Below are 24,646 nucleotides of genomic sequence, written 5' to 3'. Positions count from 1 at the left end.
CTCTTTTTGAGTCAAAAATGATTTGGGTACCCAAAATGAGTTTTGGCTTCACGGGACAAGTTGCTCTAATCTCCGCACGGTCGCACAGCAACTCTATCTGACTAAAATAAGACAAAGCTTTTGATATGAAATAAAACAAAATAAAAACAAAACCAATGTACTTTCACCCGTGGAGGTGAGTGCGAAAGCTTCTCCACCGGCTGAACTCCCCGGTCCACTAACACAAAATGAAGATGAAGCATGTTTGGAAAGGTACATTTATTACAATTAAATATTCCTGAGTCAATTTATAATGACTCGGGAATATAGGAAATCTGACTGTAGCCAAATATTTGGTAAATGAAGCATGATATCCTGAGTTTGATCATAATAGAAAAAAAGTCTAGCCAGGAACGTTAAGTTGCTTTTTTTGTTTTACAATCCAGCTGTCTTGAAATGAGATACTTCATGAACAAACTATGACTGGAGATGTTGCTGCTGTTTACATTTTCTTTTTTTTTTTTCTTTGAACACTAGTTAAAGGATAAGTGGCTAGCATAACAAGATGAAATTCTCCTGCATAAACACTCAAATGTGCATCAAGAGAGACTGAATGAATAGTATATTTTATATATTTATATGTTTTGATTTACTTGGAAGTCTTGGTCTTGCTGCTCCACTGGCTTTTAATAAACTCTTAATTTTTGTTTATCTAATCAAAACATTATCAGGTATGTTCTTCTTCTCTTGTTATGACCAACATCAGCCGGACCAAATGAACACTCAATACTTGGCGAAAACAAATCAAGGCCTGTCACACTCAGAGCAGTATTTCTAGAGAACAATTTATCACCTTTTGTGCAGCCTATTTATGGAATTCAGTAAATGTGACAGATTAAAGAGCCATGAATTGTCTTTAATAGTATCCAATTTTTTCAGAACTAGAAGGTAAAGAAAGAGGGTTACCCTGCAATGTCTGAAAAAACAAAAATTATGTTAGATACTAAAGGTTTTTTTCACTGGTTTTGAGGCTAAAATATGAAATAGATTTTGTCAATTTCATCCATGAATAAAAATCACATGTTGGAGTTTCTTCATAACAAAAAAGGTGATGATGTGACTTTAAAAGAATAGAGTGACTCTACTCTGGACTTGGTTTGCATTTGCTGAGACATCAAGGGCCTAAAAGACATCAAGTATTTGTTTTTCAAACATGAACAATTTTATTTCCATTAAGATGGTCATTGAGAATTTCTCTTTGCTCCAGTTTCCCCTTGCAGCTGCAGTGATTTACCTTGTCACCAAGTTCCCATTTCACCACATACATACAAAGGACCAAATATGCCATAACTAAAAATTAATTTAGAAATAAATCAATAGCTCATTAAATAAATTACTCACACAATAAATAGTTTAACTAAATGAATTAATGTGCAATTAAATGTAACAAACTAAAAAAATGGTACAATTTATAATTTATATCAGACGTAAATTAATATTTCATTTTAATTTTTTTTTATCTTTTAATTTATCTTTGCGCCTTTATTTTCCTTTTGATTTACTTTAATTGTTGGGAGATGTGAATATTTTAATATATTATTTTTTCTGGTCCTTTAATGTTTTACATTTATTTCCTCACAAATGTACTTACAAAATAAAGTTTACTTAAAAAGTACATTTTAAAAATTGGTCTTAGTAGATAGCAGTTCTGCTCCACCACTCTCTGCCTGTTAAACTCAGTTTTTTTAATGTATCAAATAAAATCCTGAAAAAATGCTCAGAATTTTGGCTTTAATAAGAATCTGAAGATGTTTCTGTTGGACTTGGGGAAAGTCCTGTTTACAGGGTTCAGTTCTGGAAATATTTAAAAAAAAAATAAAAAAAAAAGTTTACAGAAACGGTTGCATGAATGTCTATCAGGATCCAACCAGCTACATTTTACTCCAGCGTTTTCTCAAAACTTTGCCATTTCTTTTTTTGGAGCTGCTGTAGTACGTGAGCCTGGACCAGCATGTCCAGTCCTGCTGGTGCCTGCAGACCTGGGGCCTCATGCATAAAGTGTGCGTATGCATAAAAAATGTGCGGCGCCATATTTTACGCACAAGTCGGCATGTATAAAATGTGCGGCAGTCACGCAAACTTTTTCTGTGGACAATGTCAAACTACAAAGCGTCAAAACTCACCTAAATACACTGAAACCTGTCTACATTCAGTGTTTTTTTTTTTGACCAAGAACAATCAACCCCGATTTTTTTTTCATGATTTTATTTTTTTATTGCTTAAAAGTAAACGATGAAATTGAACCGCATTTATCCCCAGAAAATAAAGTAACACAAACACAAATTAAAAAAAATAAAAGGATGTGAAAACCTCACTCGAATGTAAATAGTACTTTTTCTCAATTTTTGTCTGAGAAAAAATTTACAAAACCAAATCGCACAGACCGATTTGGCGTCGGTCTGTGCGCCAAATCATTTAATTCTCACAAAAAAAAAAAAAAAACAGGATTGGATCAACAGATTAACTCCAAACAGGTTTGATTATTTTTTAAGGTTATTAAGGTCTGTAGACAATCTCTTATGTACGCAGCTGCGCAGAAATGTGCCGCATTGTGGAGCGTTTTGGCTCTGATGGAGAACGTCGCCAATGGAAGGATTCAGAGGGAGCGTTTGTTCAGAGATCTTATTTCTCTTTTGTTGATGATGGTTTTATTAGTGTTTAGATCCATATTGATCATCCTGGAGCTCTGAGCAAAACTTAAAGAAGGAGCTGTGCGGTACCGATACCGGTGCAACTGCACTCATCGAGCCACCAACTTTGTAAATGCACCTTTCTGGACAGAAAGCATCCACATTCCCCACTCAAAGACTCTCTCCCTGTCCGTCTTTAAATTCCGGCTGAACACCCTATTGTTCAAATGGGCATTTTCATGATCTCTTTATTTATTTTTTTCTTTAAAATTATTTTTATTTTTATGAGGTGACCTTATGTGTCCTAAAAACACCTTTTAAATAAAATATATAATTATTGTTATTATAAATACTCATACTGCTGCAAACAAGGACGTCACCATGCTTATTGCTTCACGTGGTGGCAGACTTCTGGGTATTTACACTAATTTACATATGTATTTATGGGTGGTAACATTGCAGACCAGCAGCTGCGCTTTATTTCTTGCAAATTAGGATTTATAGAGGAAAAGGTGCGCGGCCATGTGTGTGCGCAAGCCTTTATGGATCCCTTTTTTTTGTGCTCTGCACTTTTCTAAATTTTTCTGTATGCCAAGTTTTAGTGTGAAAACTGCGCATTCTTTTATGCGTGAGGACTCAGATTGCACTTTTACAAAGTAAACTTCCTAATTAAATCCTAGATGTTTTCTCTGCTGAATGCAGTAAATAAAATTTAATAGCATTGTCATTCTCAATAAATGAATGCTACAGGTTTTAAATCTATGGTCTGAGTTGCAATTCAATCATTTCTAGGGGACCCTGAATGTCTGAAGGGGCCTACAAGCAGCTACTGAGTTTTCTTTGCCTTGATATCTCAACCTTACAATTCTAGATCTCTCAGAGGCGCTAACATCAACAATTACATTGAGTTAACCCCTCTGAGATTTTTTTTTTTACTTTAAAGTAGTCTCCAGCCAAGTTGTTGTAGAGGTTAAACAGAAGTAGCAGGGCTTATTTAGTAAAATAAAAGCAAGTTTGCCTATTTCATAACCAGTGACCTTCTCTTCTGTGATCTGTTTAACTACAGTCTCAGATCAACACAGCCCCCCAGCACTATCAGCAGCAGAAACAGCAACATTAATATGGGTTGTTGCTATGTTGTTGTAGTACGGTGTTTTAAGATCTTGTTCAATGTGCCCCTTTTTAACTTTGAGCCCCTGCCCCTCCAAAGGTCTCTGCACGGCCCTGGAACTAGCAGTATTTGTGCGATTTTCACTACAGAACACAACGTTCAGAGGCACCATGTGGGGTTTGTTGTCTTGTGCTTACTGTAAAATCAGCGTATTTTATCTGTAATTGTTACGTTTGATAGTAAACGTCCATTCATCATTGCAAAATTACTCAGAGTCCGTTTTCTCTCGTTCTAATTCTCTTTGCAGTGGTTCTTGAACCAGACTGAGGCATATTATGTTAACAGCCATCTGGTTTGTCCACCTCCAGAAATAATTTGTTTTAGATGTGTGTGTTTTAAATGGACCGCCAGCAGTTCACAATCTGAAACACCAAGATTAATGCTCCAGTCTTTCAACATTGCTTTCCCGTCACGATGTTTTGATAATGAGTATTACTCTGTCAGCGGGCCTCACACACACACACAATTATTCAATCAAACAAAAAATCACGTCATACAAAAAGTAGTATTCAATCAAAAAACAAATTATGTCAAGCAAAATTGAGTTGTGATCAAAACTTTTGGATTTTCAAAAAAAAAAAAAAGTTTCAAACAAAAAAAAAATCTCAATGAAATTGAAAGAGTTAAAAAATTCCTTTAAATGCTTCTTTTTTTTATTTAAATCACTAGTTTTTGTTTGAAACTTTTATTTTTGCATATCACAATTTTTTTGGTTGACCGCCTATGTTATTGGTTGAGATTCTAAGTTTTTTTTTGATGCTCCTGTTTTTTGGTTGAAGTTGATGGTTTTTTGCTTGCGGACCTCACATGAATATCCTGGGCAGGGCCAGCGATGTAAGACATGTTCCGATTGGTTAGTGCTGACTAAAGGGATGACTCTGACTCCCTTCGATCTCAGAACTCTGGTCCAAACTGCAGGGCTTCGGTGACGGTACACAGAATGTGAATGGTAAGTAATCTTCACAAAATTACACCGTTTAGCAGCTACTAAATTGACCACTCTGTTTCAAAGAAGAAATCTTACAAAACTTATGACGACAGTCACATATTTTGTCTGTCGCGTTCCCCGGTAGCATATTGTACTAGCTAATGTTAGCACTAGGTAAAGTGCATAAACTAAGCTTGTGTAATATTCGCCTGTCTTTATGTTGAATTTGTTAACCAGCCCACCTCTGTCGAGTGGCATTTTGCGTGGAAAATACCAAAAATATCTGGAAGAAACGTGTTAAAAACTGTTGTGTAATCCTCCATGTGTTAACTGGCATTGAAGCTAAAGTGGGAAGACACAGCGGATCGCTGCACCAATATTATAAGGTCCACCTAAATGTATATTTTCTTCCAGATGTAAAATGAAATACCAAGCTGATAGATCACAGGCCGAAGGAGGATATTCACATAATTTCTGCCTTTTTAATTACTTGGTGTGTATGTGTCTTGTACTTAGCTTTATTTCGAATTGCGTGTAATATGCCTTTTGCTGTGCTATGAAATTAAATTGGTGTTCTCTTAATACCCCCATTCCAGTATGACCAGCAGAGTGCTACATACTTTCAAAAAAATATTCAGATTTTAACATGCATTTTCTAATGACTATCCTTTCTCAATAACTTCCGTGTTACACCTCTGAAATATTTTTTGCAGTTTCCCTTATTGTGGTACAGCAACTATTTCACTTTGACATTAATTTCCTCATAAATCGTCAATTTATTTTCAATTAAAACTCTCAAAAAGACTTTAGGGCTTATTGGGTTTTGATTATATTATCTAGGTAAATATGATCACTTATTTTTATTTTTTTTGTGTTTTTCAGGTTTGCGTCATCTGAGCCATGATTGAGACGCTCTATGACGTTCACCAAGGACAGAGAATAACTCAAATCAACTCCACTCCATCAACCCCCTGAGACCTTCCTGTTGTTAAATTTCTTTTCCCTTGGATCCAAGCACGCTGACCAGTACGGTGGTCATCAGTACACAATCAGATGGATCATCACAGCGTTGACTAAAATTTTATTTATGTGACGGCCCCTGCTGTGTGGTCGTGTGTGTGTGTGCTGTGCGGCCAGTAAATTGTTTGTCGATTAAGGCCCTTGATTATTCAATCCAGGTGGCCACCTGGATTGCATTTGCATTTTATTTGCATTTAAATAATATCAATACGTGCATGGTTGTGTGTCCTGTGTGTCTCTGTGTTGCCCTGTGACAGACTGGCGACCTGTCCAGGGTGTTCCCTGCCTCTCGCCCGAAACGATAGCTGGAGATGGGCACCAGCAACCCTCCCGACCCCACTAAGGGACAAGGGTGCAAGAAAATGGATGGATGGATGGATGGATGGATGGATGGATGGATGGATGGATGGATGGATGGATGGTATCAATACGAAAAGGCCAAAGAAACAAAGAACAAACTAAATCTGCCATTTATCTCAGAAAAAAATAAGAATAAATTTTTAGGTACCCCCCTACCATTGTTAGAACAATGGTTCAGTCCAAAGTGTAGGAGGAGCGACACAGGCTTGTCAGAGCCACTGAAGTGAGGAGCTGGCTGTTAGCTGTGGCTCTGCATCACAAACATAAAACCCTGCACTAAGTAAATACTTAAAACAAAAGACATGTAAACATTTTATTTACCTTCACTGCTCAATAGGAAGAAACACATCAATCAACAATAAAGAGCAGACTGCAGTTCGTTAATTTCTTACTTTGGCTGAATCATGATGAGCTACCTCATTAGCAAAACTGCTACACTGCTTTCATAGACTTAAGTTTTTTGTCAAAAGTAGAAAACATCTCATTCATATTTAACTCTTTAACCTTTAGTTAATTAGAAGAGTTTGAAATGGGAGGGAGGGGCTGAGCAAGTGGACCCAGCTCAGAGTGTGGGAGCCGAGAACAGAAGAGAGAACAGATAGAAAAAAAAGAAAGTTGTGCCTTTATTTCTCATTGTCTTCAATATAGAGTGTTTAAAACTGCAAAATAAAATCTGAATATCTTTCTATATAAACCCTGGTGCTTTAAGTTATGATACTTCCCAGATATTCGTTTCTATTATTTGTTCTCAGTCATCCAGGACATGCCAAAATTAAAAAAGGCTTACAAATAAAGTAAATTAACCCTTGTGTTTACAAATGGGGTTCAACCGACCCTGCACCCATTCACTTGTATCAGTTGCCTCAGTCCTCGCATGCATAAGGGTTAACAAGTTATAATTTAAACAACCCATAACTTGAATTGGGAGCCATTTCAATAAATCATTGTCTATAGTAGCGGTTCTCAACGTGGGCGGTACCGCCCCCCAGGGGGCGTTCAAAAGACGGCAGGGGGCGCTGGCGGACAATTTACAAAAGGGGGGCGCTGGGATGCTTTTGGGGGGCGTTTGGTCGAAGGTAAACTTTACACCTTAAATCCACAACAATACCAGTTTAGACTTTGAGCAACTTGGTAAAACTGTATTGTGTAACATTAAATCATGCTTGGCTGCAACTGTATCGATGGCAGCTCTTCTTCTATTCAGTGTTTGTAGCTTCATGGCGCAGCTCCGCTCCGCATCAGTTCAGCGTTACACCGGCTGATGACGCTGCTGTGATTCACTTTGTCTGGTTTTTTTGTAGGCTACATATGTTTTGGCAGTTCTGTGATCATGTCAAAGCAGCAATTTATATTAAAAAGTTTTTTATTTCCCTTTGAAAGCTGCCCGCTACCATGGAAGGACAACAGAAGATCGTTCTTATAAACATGTAATTACTAAAATCACGACTTTGTATCCCTCTGAAAAATAAACCCATTTAAATAAAGAAATAAAGAAATCCCTCCACGGGTGATACCACGATAGAGAGCGTTCATTTTATAGCGTTAACACCGGTGCTGTAAGTGGTCCGGTATGAAACGGGGGTAATAGAACAACACAGCACTTTTAAATTTCAATAATCAGAATGCAGAAATTGTTTCCGTTGTTTTAAAAGGTTTATGTCAGACTGCCTTTTCCCCATCGATGTTTCCCGACCGCCCTGCACCTTAGGGAGTTAAAAAAAAAAAAAAAACGCCGAGCACATTGCGCAAAACTCTGAAACATGAGAAGCGGGCAAAACGGAGCGAAGAACTAGATGTGAATTATGGCATAAAAACAGAGAATCCGACGCTGAACAGTGAAAATCAACACACGATGTGAAACATATGACGATTAGGCGGCGCAGCAGGTGATGAGTGAAAATTACTGATGGTCAATAATTGATAAAATAAATCTAGTAACAGGAAAGAAACGAAAGTGGACATAGCAATAAACCAAGAGAGAATAATACTAATCAAAGGAAACTAAATGGAAATGAATGAAGAACAAAATGCAAGAATAAACTAAGAAACTAAAGTAAATACAGAAGAATAAACTGGTATGGCAAGACCTTTCGAGCAATAATGAATACAGAGGACGGTATGGCAAGAATAAACAGACACTATTTCCAGATAAAAGGTCAAATAATATTGTTGAAGTGCCATGGGCAGGGGCGCAACGACACATTATTCAGATGGATGCGAAAACATAAATCGGCGCCCCCCACGAAGGAGCGTAGAAACATACGCTCGCCTACCCCCCTCCTCCAGACGCCGCTACGTTTAGGGCAAAACTCTCTACATTTACCCCGTTATGTGCGCGAGGTGAAGGAGCGTAAGGCGCGCTGAAGTGTACAGGAAAACATAATCGGTGCGCCGATTCAAAACATCTACAATAATGATAGTAACATTAATAATAAAATAATTGTCAGTGCAAGTAGCCTACAAATTCTTTGGTGGGGGGCGGTGAGGGACCTGGATAAAGGCTAGGGGGGCGCTGGCCCGAAAAAGGTTGAGAAACACTGGTCTACAGGGAATTTTAATAGTTACTCATGAAAGCTTTTTTATTTAGAACCTTACATTTTTGAAAAGGTGTAGCAGAGATTAGATCAGTGAGACTGAACAAAACTCCTATTTAAGCAACATTTGAATTTTAGATTTTTTTTCTCAATAGGTTGCTTACTTAGAAAAACACGTTTGATGTGCATTACTAGTCAATTTTGGTCCTGCAGCGTTATTCTTCACTTTTTCATTTTGCATCTGGAAGAAAATATATGTAAGAGTTACATTGCCTCCCCTCATCCACAGCTTGGTAAATAAATAATCTGTACAGTCACTTGACGTATGATGCATATTAAGGTGGACCTTATAATGGTGCAGTGATCCGCTGTGCTTTCCCACTTTAGCTTTAATGCTAGTTACTACACACACAGACGGAGGATTACACAACAGTTTTTAACACGTTTCCTTCAGATATTTTTGGTATTTTCCACGCAAAATGCCACTCGACAGAGGTGGGCTGGTTAACGAATTCAACATAAAGACAGGCGAATATTACACAAGTCTAGTTTATGCACTTTACCGAGTGCTAACATTAGCTAGAACGATATGCTACCGGGAACCGCGGTAGACAAAATATGTGACTGTCGTCATAAGTTTTGTAAGTTTTCTTCTTTGAAACAGAGTGGACACTTTAGTAGCTGCTAAACGGTGTAATTTTGTGAAGATTACGTACCATTCACATTCTGTGTACCGTCACCGAAGCCCTGCAGTTTGGACCAGAGTTCTGAGATCGCAGGGAGTCAGTCATCCCTTTAGTCCGCACTAACCAATCGGAACACGTCTTACATCGCTGGCCCTGCCCATGATGTTCATGTGAGATCCGCAAGCAAAAAAACCATCAACTTCAACCAAAAAACAGGAGCATAAAAAAAAAACTTAGAATCTCAACCAAAAACTTAGGTGGTCAACCAAAAAATTATGATATGCAAAAATAAAAGTTTCAAACAAAAACTATTGATTTCAATTTAAAAAAAAGGAATTTCTTTTTAACTCTTTCAATTTGATTGAGATTTTTTTTTTTGTTTGAAACATTTATATTTTTTTAAAAATCCAAAAGTTTTGATCACAACTTAAGTTCTTTGTTTGACATGATTTTTTTTTTATTGAATACTACTGTTTTTGTTTGACGTGATTTTTTTTTCTTCTTTTGATTGAATAATTGTGAAACAAATTTAACTCCATACGTTTAACTCATTTGTGTCTAGCATATACCTGGCTCTCTCTCTCTCTCTGAAGCCTGCCTCAGTCCTGGCTTATTTTGTTGACCAGAGGCGGATGAACAGCAAGTGTTTTGGGAACATTACGTCCCAACTCTCTCTCTCTGCTCCTCCCACCTTTTCCTCCTGCCTTGCTCGCCCCTCCCTTCCCTGGTTGCGGCTCCCAACAGTGTTGCAGCACATGGTCTCTTGTCTTTTTCTGCTCTGGCCAAGCAGCCTGAGGTGATGTTGGGAGGAAATCCAGTTCACGGAGCGGGTTCTGACTGGTTTCAGGGCAGATGGTTGTCTGAATGAACAGACGGACACACAGCTGTTGCTGAGCTTAGTTCTTCAAAATGTACTGCCATCTTGGGCCTCTTTCAGCCATTAAAACAGTTAATTAACCTCCACATCATCATTAAGGATGATTCATACTTAATAAGCTATAAATTAACACATTTATTAATGCTTTACCCACAATGACTAATTCCTCCCAAAACCAACATAGTGAAGGTTTGTTCATTCTTAATAACTCATGAATTAACCATTCTATATACTGTGTATATGTTAACACTCAAATATACACATAACAAATAAAAATGGCAGTTCATCGTTTCATGAACCCGTCTAAATCTAAATATTCATGCCTTATTATGTTATTGTTTATGGGTAAAGCATTAATAAACATTAATTTATAGTTTATTAATCATGAATTCTATCTCATATGTAGAATGAGATTAAAAATGAGTATTTAAAAAATACGTAATTTTTAAAATTGGATGTTTGAACTCTGATACTGGAAAAAAAATAACTTCTTTAACCATAGATCAGATGTTTGAAACCTTCATGATAAAAAAACAGTTCCATCTAAACTTCAGAAACCCCAGATCATAGTGCTTCCACCACCATGTTTCACTGTGAGTGTGGCATTCCTTAGGTAAGGTGGAATGTTGTTTTTGTCTATGCTTGGTTTCAAGACCAGAACTCATTCTCACAGAGTTCTGGAATATTGACCCATATCCAGACAAAACCTGTCCAGTGTCCCATTTTGGCCTGGAAAGTACCGTTTTTTTACCTCCCTGTCCCGCCATGCTAATAAAAGTATCAGTGATGCTTAGTATTTTCCCATAAATGTCCCGTATTATGCCCCCTCCACACATTTAGCAGTTAGTACATGAATATGATTTGCAGCGCTAAGCCCCTCCTCCTGGCTCTGATTGGTTGTTTTTGGTGCATCTCTTCAGATGGCAGTAGCAGATCAGAGAGCAGGTGGAGTTCCATCTTTTCACAATTACTTGTCTCATAAACTGTCGTGACATGGTGACAATTTTAAAAAATATGTAAAATAAATAAATAAATACATATATTCTTTATAAAAGCTACATAGTGCAGCTTTAACTCTTTGGATTAGTTTTGTATCCTTGTCCTGAATCACATCTCTGTACAACAGTCCCTTTGGTTCTTTGTCACCTGTGTGGCTGAAGGATCCAAACAAGGAAATGTAAGGAAAATGCCTACAAACACAACAACTTTGGTCCAGATCCAGTTCTTCTGCTTTCCTCCCACTAGTCATGGTTTACTTTCATTAAACATTGACTCCAATCTAAACTTCATGATGCCGTCTTTCCTAATATAATAAAAAAAAAAACATAACTTAAAGCCTTGAGTTTATTGATTTTAATATCCTCTCTCGGTGATGAGCCTCTCACGCTCCGATCCCTCAGATAAATATACCAGGAGGCAACACGTTGTGAGTGTTTGTGTGCGTGAGCAGATGTGTGTTTGGAACATTTAGTCACCCAGAAGAGGCAAAGGACAGCTGAAAGGGGGAAGGGGCGGCCGATGGGGATGTAATGGAAAAATCACTCTGTATTACAGCGAAACACAGGAAATGCTCTCAATTGAGCCTGATTGCCTCCTGCGCCTCACAACGTCTTCTGTTTATTGACAGAGCCTTCTGAGCAATATTAAAGCTCCTTTACAGAAATATAACAGTGGGTCTCCCAGGGCGATGGGGGCTCTGTGACACCAAGGACGAGTTTCCATCAGATTTCATCCTCCAAGGGTATTTAGAGGAAGTTTACCGACTCAGGCTGAGATGGGGACTGTTGTGTTAAGGCTGGTGGACCGAGACCACAACCAAGCCGTTAGAGGAGTTTCAAACGCTGCTGCTGTGTACAGACAAAGGGAAATAATATAAAACATCATCATCTCTTAACTAAAATAATGGACTAAATCATTTTTTGACAAAAGTGATTATTTTTGCCTAAAGCATTTTGGAAAGAAAGAGGAGGTGATTTTTTAATTTGTATTTTTTGCCAAAATTACTTTTGACAAAAAATAACATTACAGAAAGATGATAAGAAATACAATATAACCTTTTTATGTGGGTATTTATGTGAGTTTTACTTGACGTAAATCCCAGAAATGACAGGTTTCATGCAATTTTTTTCTCCTCCACTGTTTGATCTCCTGCATCCACAGAAAAATATCCAATTGTTGGACAAAATGCTTTTCAAATGTACAAAGTTAATGATCTACTGATAAAGAAACGAATGAACCTCCAAATACACTGTGTACGACTACACCGTTTTTTGTTTTTTAGTTTGTTTTCATGAAGATTGCAATACATCTACCTTACAAAATGACATTTTGTTCATGAGAGCAAGAACATATAAATAGAACAAATTTTTTGTTTGCAATGGGAAGGTTTTCAAAAGGTTTTTGTCAAGAATTTGTCATCAGCGTATAATAACTCATTTGAGATGTTTTCCTGCATTTTTTTTAGGATTAATGACGTGTTGAAAATGCTTCCTTTTGTCTTTTGAGAAGCAGAATAAAGATTTTATTTGTGTAAAACTGCCTAGAGGAACTAAAGCCGCTTTCGCACTGCACGGAATGGAACGGAACGGAACGGTTCCAGCCCTGTTGTGTTCGCATTACACTGAGGGCGCCATCGAAGCGTACCGGACGTTATTTTTTTTTGTAACTAAACAATGGTTTCGATGTAGCGGCCGGCTGTACTCGTTCATCAGTGAGTAGGCGGAGGAAAAAAAATACCTCATCATTAGACCAGTTGATTGCACTATATTGAGACGAATGCATTGCTAATTAAAACTAATAATAAACATATTGAAAAGAGCACTCTTTACAAAATAAAATACAGATTAGTGAGAGCCAGCTGTCAACGGAAAATCAACGTCTGACTCTATAACAACCAGCGGCCAATCAGCTGCTGGTTCTAAGCATAACCGCTTGGCCGGCACGATTGAAACGACAGCTCTTGTGTTTCCATGGGGCCGGGTGGAACCGGTCGGAAGTTGTAATGCGAACATGCTCGGAACTGTTCCGTACCGTTCAGTGCAGTGCAGATTATAAGCCGCACTGGGCTATAAGCCGCAGTTATCTTTGCCGCTCCAGGTTTTCCAAAACAATGCAGCAGCACACAGCAGAGGGGGCGGACACCCAAAATTTGAGTCATAACAAGTCAATTGAATATCACATTTATTAGGGTTGAAAAAGAAAAAGTTGCCAAGTTTAGATTTAACTGAACTGATTACGGTAGTTTCCGAACGGTAACTGTAACAGTAAAAGTAAAAGTGCTGATCCTTAGTGTCTGCTACCAGCATGTGCTAAATCCATCAATACAATTTTATTTGTATAGCACATTTCAGCAGCAAGGCATTTCAAAGTTCTTCACATAATTAAAATAAAAACAGCATGTGACATTGAATAAAACAGTGAGAGAGGGAAAGAGATTTTAAGAAAGCATTAAAACGGAAACAGTGAGAAAGAAAAATAAAAAGAAATTAAAAAGTAAAGATAAAAACATTAAAGAGATAAAAAAATACATAAAAAACATCAAAGACATCAAAACCCACACTCTAACCCTAATTTAGTCATAAGCAACTCTAAACAGGTGGGTTTTAAGTTGAGATTTAAAGGCATCCAGTGTTTCAGCTGTTTTACAGTTTTCTGGAAGTTTGCTCCAAATTTGTGGTGCGTAGAAGCTGAATGATGCTTCTCCTCGTTTGGTTCTGGTTCTGGGTATGCAGAGCAGACCAGAACCAGAAGATCTGAGGGGTCTAGACGGTTGGTACAGCAATAACAGATCTTTAAGGTATTGTGGTGCTAAACCGTTTAGTGATTTATAAACTAACAACAGTATTTTGAAGTCTATTCTTTGAGCTACAGGGAGCCAGTGTAGGGACTTTAAAACTGGTGTTATGTGCTCTAACTTCCTAGTTTTAGTGAGAACGCGAGCAACAGCGTTCTGGATCAGCTGCAGCTGTTTGATTGATTTGTTAGTCAGACCTGTGAAGACGCTGTTGCAATAATCAATGCGGCTAAAGATAAATGCATGGATGAGTTTCTCTAGATCGTGCTGAGACGTTAGTCCTCTAATCCTGGAGATGTTCTTCAGGTGATAGAAGGCCGACTTTGTGACTGTTTTAATGTGGTTCTGAAGGTTCAGGTCAGAGTCCATCACTACTCCCAGGTTTCGAGCCTGATCGCTGGTTTTTAGTTGTAATAACTGAAGCTGTGCATTGATTCGGGTTCGCTCCTCTTTAGGTCCAAAAGATAACTTCAGTTTTGTTTCTGTTCAGCTGGAGAAAGTTTTGGATCATCCATACATTGATCTAAGTGGATGGGTTCAGTCACCTGGTGACATGGTGATGTAGAGCAGTATCATCCGCATAATTGTGGTAGCTAATCCTATTTTCTGTTATAACCTGAGCCAGTGGGAGCATATAAATATTGAAAAGAAAGGGTCCTAGGATTGAACCTTGGGGTACCCCACATGTAACCTTTGACCTCTCTGATGAGAAGTTTCCGATTGAAACAAAGAAATCCCTGTTTTTATGTAAGATTCAAACCAGTGGAGCACTGGACCGGAGAGTCCGACCAAAGTCTCCAGTCGATTCAGTAAAATGTCATGGTCAACGGTGTCGAAAGCTGCACTGAGGTCCAACAGAACCAGCACTGTGGTTTTCCCACAGTCTGTGTTTATATGGATGTCATTGAACACTTTCACAAGGGCCGTCACCGTGCTGTTGTGAGCACAAAAACCAGACTGTAAGGAGTCAAAGGAAGTTATTTAATTGTTTAAAAACTGCTTTTTCAATAATTTTGCTGATGAATGGGAGGTTGGAGAATGGCCTGTAATTCTGCAGTTGTGATTTGTCTAGATTGTTGTTTTTTATCAGTGGTTTGATAACTGCTGTTTTCAAAGCCTGGGGGAAAACACCTGAAGAGAGCGATGAGTTTACTATTTGGATCAGATCATTAGCAACAACAGGCAGGACTTTCTTAAAGAAATGTGTGGGCAGGACATCCAGACAGCAGGAACTGGAGCTTAATTGACTTATAGTGTCTTCTAGAGTTTTATAATTTAGTAGTTGAAATTGGGTCATTGTTTCTGCATTTGTTTTGTTTGGGCACATCATTGGTACTGGCTTTGGAGTAGATGTGCAGATTAATCCTCTGATCTTTTGAATTTTCTCTGAAAAGAAACTGGAAAACTTGTTGCAGGCGGCATTAGATTGAAGTTCAGGTGGCAACGTCATCAGAGGATTTGTGAGCCTGTCAACAGTAGCAAATAAAGCTCGAGCATTGTTAATGTTTTTGTTTATGACATCTGCAAAGAAAGCCTCTCTTGCATGTTTTAGTGTTGTGTGATAGTTACGTAGTCTTTCCTTGTAGATGTCACAATAAACGTGCAGTTGAGCTTTACGCCATTTCCGTTCGGCCCTACGGCAGAGTTGTCTTGCAGATTGAACTGTTTGTGCATTTCTCCATGGAGATTTCTTCCACCAGATCTCTACAATCACAAGCCTGCAACTTCCTCCACCTTCCTCGATCCAGATTAAGGACCATGGGAGATCGGGCATTCGCTGTGCCTGCCCCCCCATCTCTGGAACGCTCTCCCGGATTATTTGAGAGCTCCGCAACCATTGGATGACTTCAAAAGAGGCTTAAAGACTTTTTATTTAAGCAAGCCTACCTTGCCTCCACATTATTTTTATGATGTTGATTTTATCTACAATTTTAGTTGCACTGTGTAGCACTTTGAGATTTTTTCTAATGAAAAGTGCGGTACAAATTAAATTGATGATGATGATTATTATTATTTATATCTATACCTCAAATTCTCATGATCCCAGTATTATTTAAAAAAACATCTTCTTTTTCCCCTCAATGCTATTTAACTGATCAACAACATTCTTAAATTTCAATTCCCTATTAAAACCTAATTCCATTTTAATGTGCGCTTTCTTCTTTTATTTCCAATTTTGACTTCCAATGATTCACTTCCTGCTAAAGAGCCCCCTGATGGTTGAAGAAAAATCCACATAAAAGCCACAAGGTTCAAAGCTTAGGAAAAAAGTAGCGGCTTATAGTCCGGAAAATATGGTATATGAAAAAAAATCTAAATGCTCTCTGGTACTGTTCAGGGGGCCGGACCAAATGTGGAGGCGGGCCGGATCCGGCCCAATGGCCGTAGTTTGGGGATCACTGTATTAACGTGTTTGTTATCTTTTGGTTAAATAAATGACAGAGACTTACTGGATTTCTTTTCCATTTTAGTACTGTTTACAAGTACTTTCATTAATATATATTCCAAAGAGTAAAGAGAAATTAAACAATAATTGTATTTTTTATATAATATTGGTAGCATGTTTTGATCTCCTCCTGCTAAGTGTTTTGTTTCAAATATCCTTCCATTGTCTCAGCTGAACACCTACAGCCACTTAATATTAAATCTTCCCTGAGCGAGCTGATGTGTAATACAATGATTAACACCAACGGCCGTTTAAATTCAATCTGCAATGCGTTAAATTTATATGTCACGTTTCTGCATGACTGCAGCTCACCTGCTTTATCTTGTGCAAGTCGCTGGAGGCTGGCAAGTTTTAATCTGTCGTCTGGGAGACTCCAGAGCAGCAAAAATTTATTGTTTTCCAGAAAGCCACCCAGCCCGCTGCAGTACAGCGGGCTGAGTGGCAGAGAGGGATGGACATTTTGGATGTAAGTCAGAGATGAGGAAAATTGAAGTGATGCAGTTCTGCAAAAATATTAACACTGTATAAACAACAGGCAGGAACTGTAAAAACCAACTGCAAGTTGCAAAAGTATTACCCCAAAGAATCTCAACATTTGTTAGCCTGGTGCAAATCAGCTTCTTGTTCTATGCCTCACTTCCTGCAGAGGGTCCGGACCCTCAGCTTGGAGAAGTGATGGTTTCCTGGAGGCTTGGCCTGGTGGGGTTTTAAGTGTCCCTAATGTTTCCCAATGATGTGTGTAATGTGCCAGTTCAACGCTAAGAAGCTTTTTCTGCGAAGACAGAAAAGGTGAGGCGGATATTCAGCAGGAGAAGAATTGTTCAAACATTATAGCAAAAATTTGCATTGGCTGTAGTGTTTGGAATGTCTCCATCATTCCAAAGGCAACGTCCAGCATGAATAAACCAAGTCAAAGTTTTAATCATCTCAAGCTAACTTGTTGAGCTTGCTAGTGAGTTCCTTGTCAGTGCTGTGATATAATTCAGTATCTGTTGGCATGACCAACACGGGCTGAACGGCTTCTTTCACTTCCGCCACTGCCGTTGCTAAAACTACAGAGAGACTATGATTCTAAAAGAGAGCAGAAGATTGATGTCATCAATCAATCTCCTGTTTTCTGATTGGTTCAGTGTAAAGTTTATTGGAGGAATCCAGCTCAAAGGGAGAAATCCAAGACGGAGCGCTGAAGGGAGATGAGAACCAAGTGGAACTGTGTAGAAAGGCAACACCCAGCAGGATTTCCCCCAGAAAACTCGCTAATCCTGGTGGTCGGGGCGCCAAGACAGTCCACCAGCGGTCCACCATGTTTTTGTATTAAAAGATGTTGACAGGAAAAGTAAAAATATTACTGAGTAATTATATGTTACAGGAAAACATCAACAGTGAAACGCTATTTAAACCCACATATAGTAATAAAAACAATTTTAAAAATGCAGATAAATCTTTTCCTTTCGGCTTTTTCCCTTTAGGGGTCGCCACAACAAGTCATCCGTCTCCATGTAACCCTTCCGCATCTTCTTCTCTCACACCAACTACCTTCATGTTTTCTTTCACTCCATCCATAAATCTCCTCTTTGGTCTTCCTCTAGGTCTCTTTGGTCTTCCTCTAGGTCTCTTTCCTGGCAGGTCCATCCTCAGCATCCTTCTACCGATGTATTCAATGTCTCTCCTCTGTACATGTCCAAACCATCTCAATCTGGCTTCTCGGACTTAATCTCCTACACATCTGACATGAGCTGTTCCTCTGATGTATTAATTTCTGATCTTATCCATCCTTGTCACTACCAAAGAGAAACTCAACATCTTCATCTCTGCTACCTCCTGCCTCTTTGTCATTGCCACTGTCTCTAAACCGAACAGTATTGCTGGTCTCACTACTGTCTTGTACACCTTTCCCTTCATTCTTGCTGATACTCTTTTATCACACATCACACCTGACACTTTTCTCCACCCAGTCCACCCTGCTTAGACACTTTTCTTCACTTCTTCTCCACATTCACCGTTGTTCTGGACTGTTGACCCTATGTACAGAGGATTAAATCTTTCACTTTCTTTATTTCTGTTTCCTGTAACCTCATGTCTCCGCTTGGGTCTCTCTCGTTTACACACATGTATTCTGTCTTGCTACGGCTAACCTTCATTCCTCTCCTTTCCAGGGCAAGCCTCCATCTCTCAAGATTTTCCTCCATCTGTTCTCTGCTCTCACCACAGATTACAATGTCATCTGCAAACATCATAGTCCATGGAGATTCCTGTCTAATCTCATCTGTCAACCTGTCCATCACCACAGCAAATAGGAAAGTGCTCAGAGCCAATCTTTGGTGAAGTCCACCTTGAACTCCTCTGTCACTCCTACAACACACCTCACCACAGTCTTACAGCTATAATAGATGTCCTTCACCACTCTAACATATTTCTCTGTTACTCCAGACTTTCTCATCCAGTACCACAGCTCCTCTCTTGGAATCCTGTCATATGCTTTCTCTAGGTCTACAAAAACACAATGCAGCTCCCTCTGACATTCTCTGTTCTTTTCCATCAACATCCGCAATGCAAAGATTGCATCTGTGGCTCTGGGGCGACTGTGGCTCTGTGGGAAGAGTAGTTGTCCTGTGATCGGAAGATTGCAGGTTCGATTCCAACTTCCTCCTGCCACATGTCGATGTGCCCTTGGGCAAGGCACTTAACCCCAAATTGCCTACTGATCTGCATATTGGTGTATAAATGTGTGTGTGTATTTGTGAGGGCGAATGGGTGGATGTGACTCTAGTGTAAAGTGCTTTGAGTGGTCAAAAATGACTGGAAAAGCGCTATACGAGTTCAGTCCATTTAACAGGAAATCTGTAGTACATTTTATTGGCATGAAACCATACTGCTGCTCACAGATGTCCACTTCTGACCTCAGTCAGGCTTCAACAATTCTTAACATAACATAATAATAACTTCATTGAATGACTCATCAACTTTATACCTCTGTAGCTGTCACAATTTTGGACATCTCCCTTGTTCTTGAAAATTGGTACCAGCACACTTCTCCTCCATTCCTCAGGCATCCTCTCACTCTGTAGGATCTCATTGAATAGCCTTGTCAAAAACTCTACTCCTGGCTCTCCTAGACACTTCCATACCTCCACAGGTATGTCATCTGGACCAACTGCCTTTCCACTCTTCACCCTTTTCAATGCCTTCCTGACTTCATCCTTACTAATCTTTGCTACTTCCTGATCCACAGGCGCAGCTTCTTCTCCTCTTTGTTCTCTCTCATTTTCTTCATTCATTAACTTTTCAAAGTACTCTGTCCATCTTCTTATCACACTTTTTGCATCTGTCAGTAGAGTACCATCTTGGTCCTTAATCACCCTAACCTCTATCTCTCTGCCTCGCCAACCTGTATAAGTCCTTCTCTCCCTCCTTACTCTCCAGCCTATTATACAAGTCAGTGTATGCACCTCGTTTGGCCTTAGCTACCTCTACCTTCATTTACGCTTCATCTCCCTGTATTTTTTGTGACTCTTCAGTCCTCACATTCTCCCATTTCTTCTTGGCTGCTCTCTTTCTCTGTACCCATATTTGCACTTCCTTATTCCACCACCAAGTCTTCTTGTCAACTTTCCTTTCAGAAGACATACCTAGTACTCTCCTACCTGTCTCCCTTATAACATGAGCAGTAGTTGGCCAGTCATCTGGAAGCATGTTCTGGCCACCCAGAGCTTGTTTCAACTCCTCCCTGAAAGTCACACAGCATTCTTCCTTGCTGGGGAAGAATGTACGAGGGGGGGTTACGAACGGCGGACACCGTACCGCTAATGTCTAATGTCCTGGGCAGAGGGTGGGGGAAGGGGGTCACCGTGTAGGGGGGAGGGGAAGTCACTGTAAGGGGGGGAGGGGGGAGGCTCGATAATGTCCCATCAATGAATACTCAGTCCATACTGAGGACTGTGACTCCCCAGTGTTGAAGCACTGAGGAGTGACAGTGATTTTCCAAGTGTGAAAAAAAATTCAAGCAAAATTCTTCTATTTTTTTGTGTTTAAAACATAATAGCTACAAACCACTTACAGTTAGAGTATTTTTGACTGCACAAATGGAAAATTTAGCTTGTCTTCTTCATAAAGAGACCAAGCTTTTGCATGTACTCTAAATTGTTCAAGAACAGCAGCTGATTTAATTTGGGTACGCCTTTTCAGCCATGTTTGGTGATTTTGGTCCCATCAGTTAAGGGGTTAACTTGTTTTACATTTAAATGTAAGATTTTAAGGAGCTGGCAAGTTTTCTTTGTAGAAGTTCAAAGAACAATATTCATAGATAGATTTTGTTTTGTTACCCTAGCTACAATCTGATGCTGTGAGTTTAATCTTTGAGTTTGAGCTCTGTTTGTTTACAAATACAAATGAGTAAACTGCAATTATAACCAGGGGTGAAAGTAAGGGGGTACGGCAGGGTACTGCGTACCCCTAAAAGATTTAGTGGGGGTACGCAGTGCCTGCAAGAGAGGGGAGCGGCTGTCTGCTGTAAAACATGAATGGGTTCACTGTGCAGCTGTGAGTGCGCCCACTAATCAGCCGTGACTGATTAGTTTTTCAAGAACAATCTAAAACATGACTTAATCAGTTAATGAATAGCTTTTTTCTCATTTCATATTGTTTCTGAACTGTTCGTGCTTTGCTAGAGCAGCGGTGCAACAAGTCGATCATGGAAGGTTTTGAGTCAATCTCAGCATTAGGTGACAAACTCAACGCCGCCAGAACGCTGAGACCAGCACGTTCTCCTCTGGCTGGCTTAAAACGTTCGTAACTTTATGAAAGAACAACAAAAAAATCAACAAAACGTGTTCAAATTAGATAAATAATACTCACCACTCCCTCAACATGCACCTCTGAAAGCGCGACTACAAGCTACTCCTGCAGTTCACATAGAGCTGCGCAACCAGAGCTAACGTGGTGGGTTTTAACGCTTACCTTGATATAGAGTTAGCCAAAGAAAAATAATTCCACACAAGTGGTTGGTGTAAATATCCGTACAGCTCAGCCTGTGTCCAGTTTGAGTGAAAGGAGGCGTGCACAATCCACACTGATGTGAACTTCAAAGCTCATTCAGCGCAGAGGCGCCAGCTGTGTGATTGGTCCGCTCTCCGGCTTTAAATGCATAAACTATGGTTCTATGGTGGTTCTTAACCTTTTTTGAGGTACCGAACCCACCAGTTTCATATGCGCATTCACTGAACCCTTTTGCAGTGATAAATATATATATATATATTTTTCCCCCTCTAGTTGGGGTGACCCAACTAGACTCTAGTTGGGTCACCCCAAGATCACTAAGTCTTCTTAAAAGGTAGAGTCTCTGAGAACAGTTCTTCAAAATATAGTCAGTGTTTTCAGCAAAGTTGAGCTGACTGGCCAGGAACGACCCAAGGGATTTAAAATTTGCCAGTTTCAACAGGTTGGCCATCGGGAGAAACTGGAACCACCTTAAGGTCTTGTTTAGATCATTTATTTAGCTCTACATTCTTAAGAGAATGAAAAATTTATAATAAATAAGACTTTGCGGTATTCTGATTTAGTAATGTAATCATATTAATTGTGTGACCTGGCGGGGGTGCTAGTAAAGCATGGCGGGCCGCCAGGCTTATAATACACTGGGGGAAACCCTGCCCAGGTTAGATTTATGTGCTACTTTACGTCGGCCTATCAGTTAAAATCTCAAGAAAACACATACATTTTTGGCTGTTAAAAGTTCAAGGAGTGTGAAAACTCCTGCGAATGTCCAATTTGTTGTTTTCTGGTTCTTCAAGAAAAGCCTGGAGGTTTGCTCGTTCCTGACCTCTGAATCCTGAAAGTCAGTTATTGATGATATTGTTTACCATCCACTGACCCCAGCACGACCTACGACCAGCTTTGCGTCATCTGGCATGCTGTGATATTCGTCTTTTAGACCTGAAGCATACCAGGGATTGTTGCTTACTTTGCACAATATCCAGATACCTCCAAAGCTGATGATAAATATTCTCATTTACTGGAGAGAGAAACTTAACATGGTATCTGGGTAGGAATGAAGGAATTTAACCATTTTTCTTTGTTCCGATTCAGCTTTTGACTTTTTCTCCTTTGTTTTAAGTTTTCTCACTAAAAGTTTTCTCACTGCTGCTCCAAGGAAAAAACTTCTTAAAACATGATGGGAAAGAAAAGAACAAGCTCTCCACTAACAAGTCCTAGCAGCTCCTGATCATGGTTTCCAAATTGTTTTTTTTTAGTATTTATTTTTAGGACTTACAAAAACAGAACACTTGCATAAGACCCCGTGCAGAAGCATGCTCGCTACGGCTCCTCCGCTGCCTGCCAGTGTGACCGCACTTTCTGAAACACGGCTCTGGGCTGAATGATCTGAAATGAATGAACTCCTCTGGCTGCAGAGGAGTTGTTGACATTTTTCTAGAAATCAACCATCAAGCCAAGAGCAGCTGTTTTCACAGCCGACCCTGTCGTCTGTCAACACCACAAAGTCTTATCTCAGAGACTTCTGTCTTTTTCTGTTTTCCCTTTGTGTTGTTCAGCAATCTTCTGCAAGTTAAAATCTTTTGGCTCCTGTGGGACTTGTAGTGAAGTTATTTAATATGTCCCTCAGACATATCCAGTGTTTCATCAGAAGCATCCATGGAATCATATCACATTAGATTTATTTTGCATTAAATATACAGAAGTGAACATTTACTTCGGGGTAAATGGGGTAATTGTGTTTTTTGCTCTGCAGAGACCTGAAGTTGGACAACATACTGCTAGACGCAGACGGTCACTGCAAACTGGCAGACTTTGGGATGTGCAAGGAAGGAATCCTGAATGGAGTCACCACCACCACCTTCTGCGGGACGCCAGACTACATCGCACCAGAGGTAAACGGTCCTAGAAAATTACACACAGTTTGATTTTTGTGTCATTCTCTGAATACGGTGCATTTTGTGTCTCACAGGTTTATCTCAAAGATTTTCATATTATGCAAACCACATTTTTGGAGAAAATTAATAAATGGAATATCCACATTTTAAAAATTATGCTTTGAAAAATTTTATGGGTTGTTAAAGACAAAATGTACACCAAAATGTACTGAATTCAGAGAATCACCCTTTTACCTGCTTTATATCAGTTTCAGTCACTTTGGTCATGCTTTGTTTAGACGAGCCGTCTTCACTGGTTTCCACTGAATTCTTCCTGGAAGGTCAGATTTGAGCTGGATTACGTTGAACCCAAGTTCAACATAATTTCACTTCTGATCAAATTCAAGAAGTTATAAGTGTTCACATTGACTGCTGTGTGCTAACCTCAAAACACTAAACAATTGTTTCTCTAACGCTAAAGTGCTAACTTCAACTCAACTTGCAGCTGTCCTTGAAAGACTGCAACCTTTGCTCACCAAATTAATTTTGTCAGATTATTGAAATGTTCTATAAAATTCTTAGTGAGGAGAGGAAAAGGAACGGCTGCATTAAGTTTTCAACCACTTCAACATAAATGTCTAATTACTTGAAGAATTCAAGATAACCAAAACTTCAAAATGTCAAATTTTATTTAGCCAAAAGTCTACTAAACTGCCAATTAGCGCTTCAGAATTTATCCACAAAAATTGAGTTAGGGGAACCTAAGGGTGCTAAATATTCACCTTTTTAGCGGCTTAGCCATCGCACACTTCCATTTATTATCAATATATTTTTTAGGAAGTCTCATTTTTGTAAAATGTGAAGCATGAAACCCTGTAATTAAAGTTATCAGAAAGAAACCTTTCTTCCTACTTTCAACTGTTCCTGCAAGCTATCCATCACCTGGCATCACCTGGACAGGTCGCCAGTCATGGCAACACAGAGACAGACAGGACAAACTACCATGCACACACACACACTAACACTTAGGTTGATTGATCTATCTAAATTCTCCTTGACAGTCATGTTTTTGGGCTATGGGAGAAAGCCCATAGCCCAAGAGAATCCACACATGCACATGGAGAACATGCAAACTGAAAGAAGCCAGGCTGGGAATTGAATGCGGTGCTACCAACTGCAATAATAATAGCTATGTGTGGAATCACCTCCAGACATTAATTGGGCTGGAAAGATCTGATTGCTCCATTTATCCCTTAGAATATTTTTCTTATAAAACTGAATTGATCTCTGACCCAC

General features: G+C 39.3%; 1 protein-coding gene across 7 annotated transcripts in view; it reads left to right on the top strand.

Moving 5' to 3' along the window:
- Positions 1 to 24,646, top strand: part of LOC103476621 (protein kinase C epsilon type-like) — a 233,349-nt gene that overhangs the window by 194,188 nt on the left and 14,515 nt on the right. For all 7 annotated transcript variants that reach the window (XR_014091048.1, XM_081616076.1, XM_081616075.1 and 4 more), the window contains one exon: positions 23,230 to 23,368. Coding sequence is in view for 6 of the 7 variants with exons in the window: in XM_081616076.1 (XP_081472202.1) it covers positions 23,230 to 23,368 (139 nt within the window). In the remaining variant the exon portion in view is untranslated. The remainder of the gene's footprint in view (positions 1 to 23,229; positions 23,369 to 24,646) is intronic.

This window comes from Poecilia reticulata, chromosome 15 (genome assembly GCF_904066995.2).
Source record: "Poecilia reticulata chromosome 15, P_reticulata-male-v2, whole genome shotgun sequence".
NCBI classification, from domain to species: domain Eukaryota; kingdom Metazoa; phylum Chordata; class Actinopteri; order Cyprinodontiformes; family Poeciliidae; genus Poecilia; species Poecilia reticulata.
The sequence above is the reverse complement of the archived record's forward strand: the minus strand, read 5'-3'. Positions and strand labels throughout refer to the sequence as shown.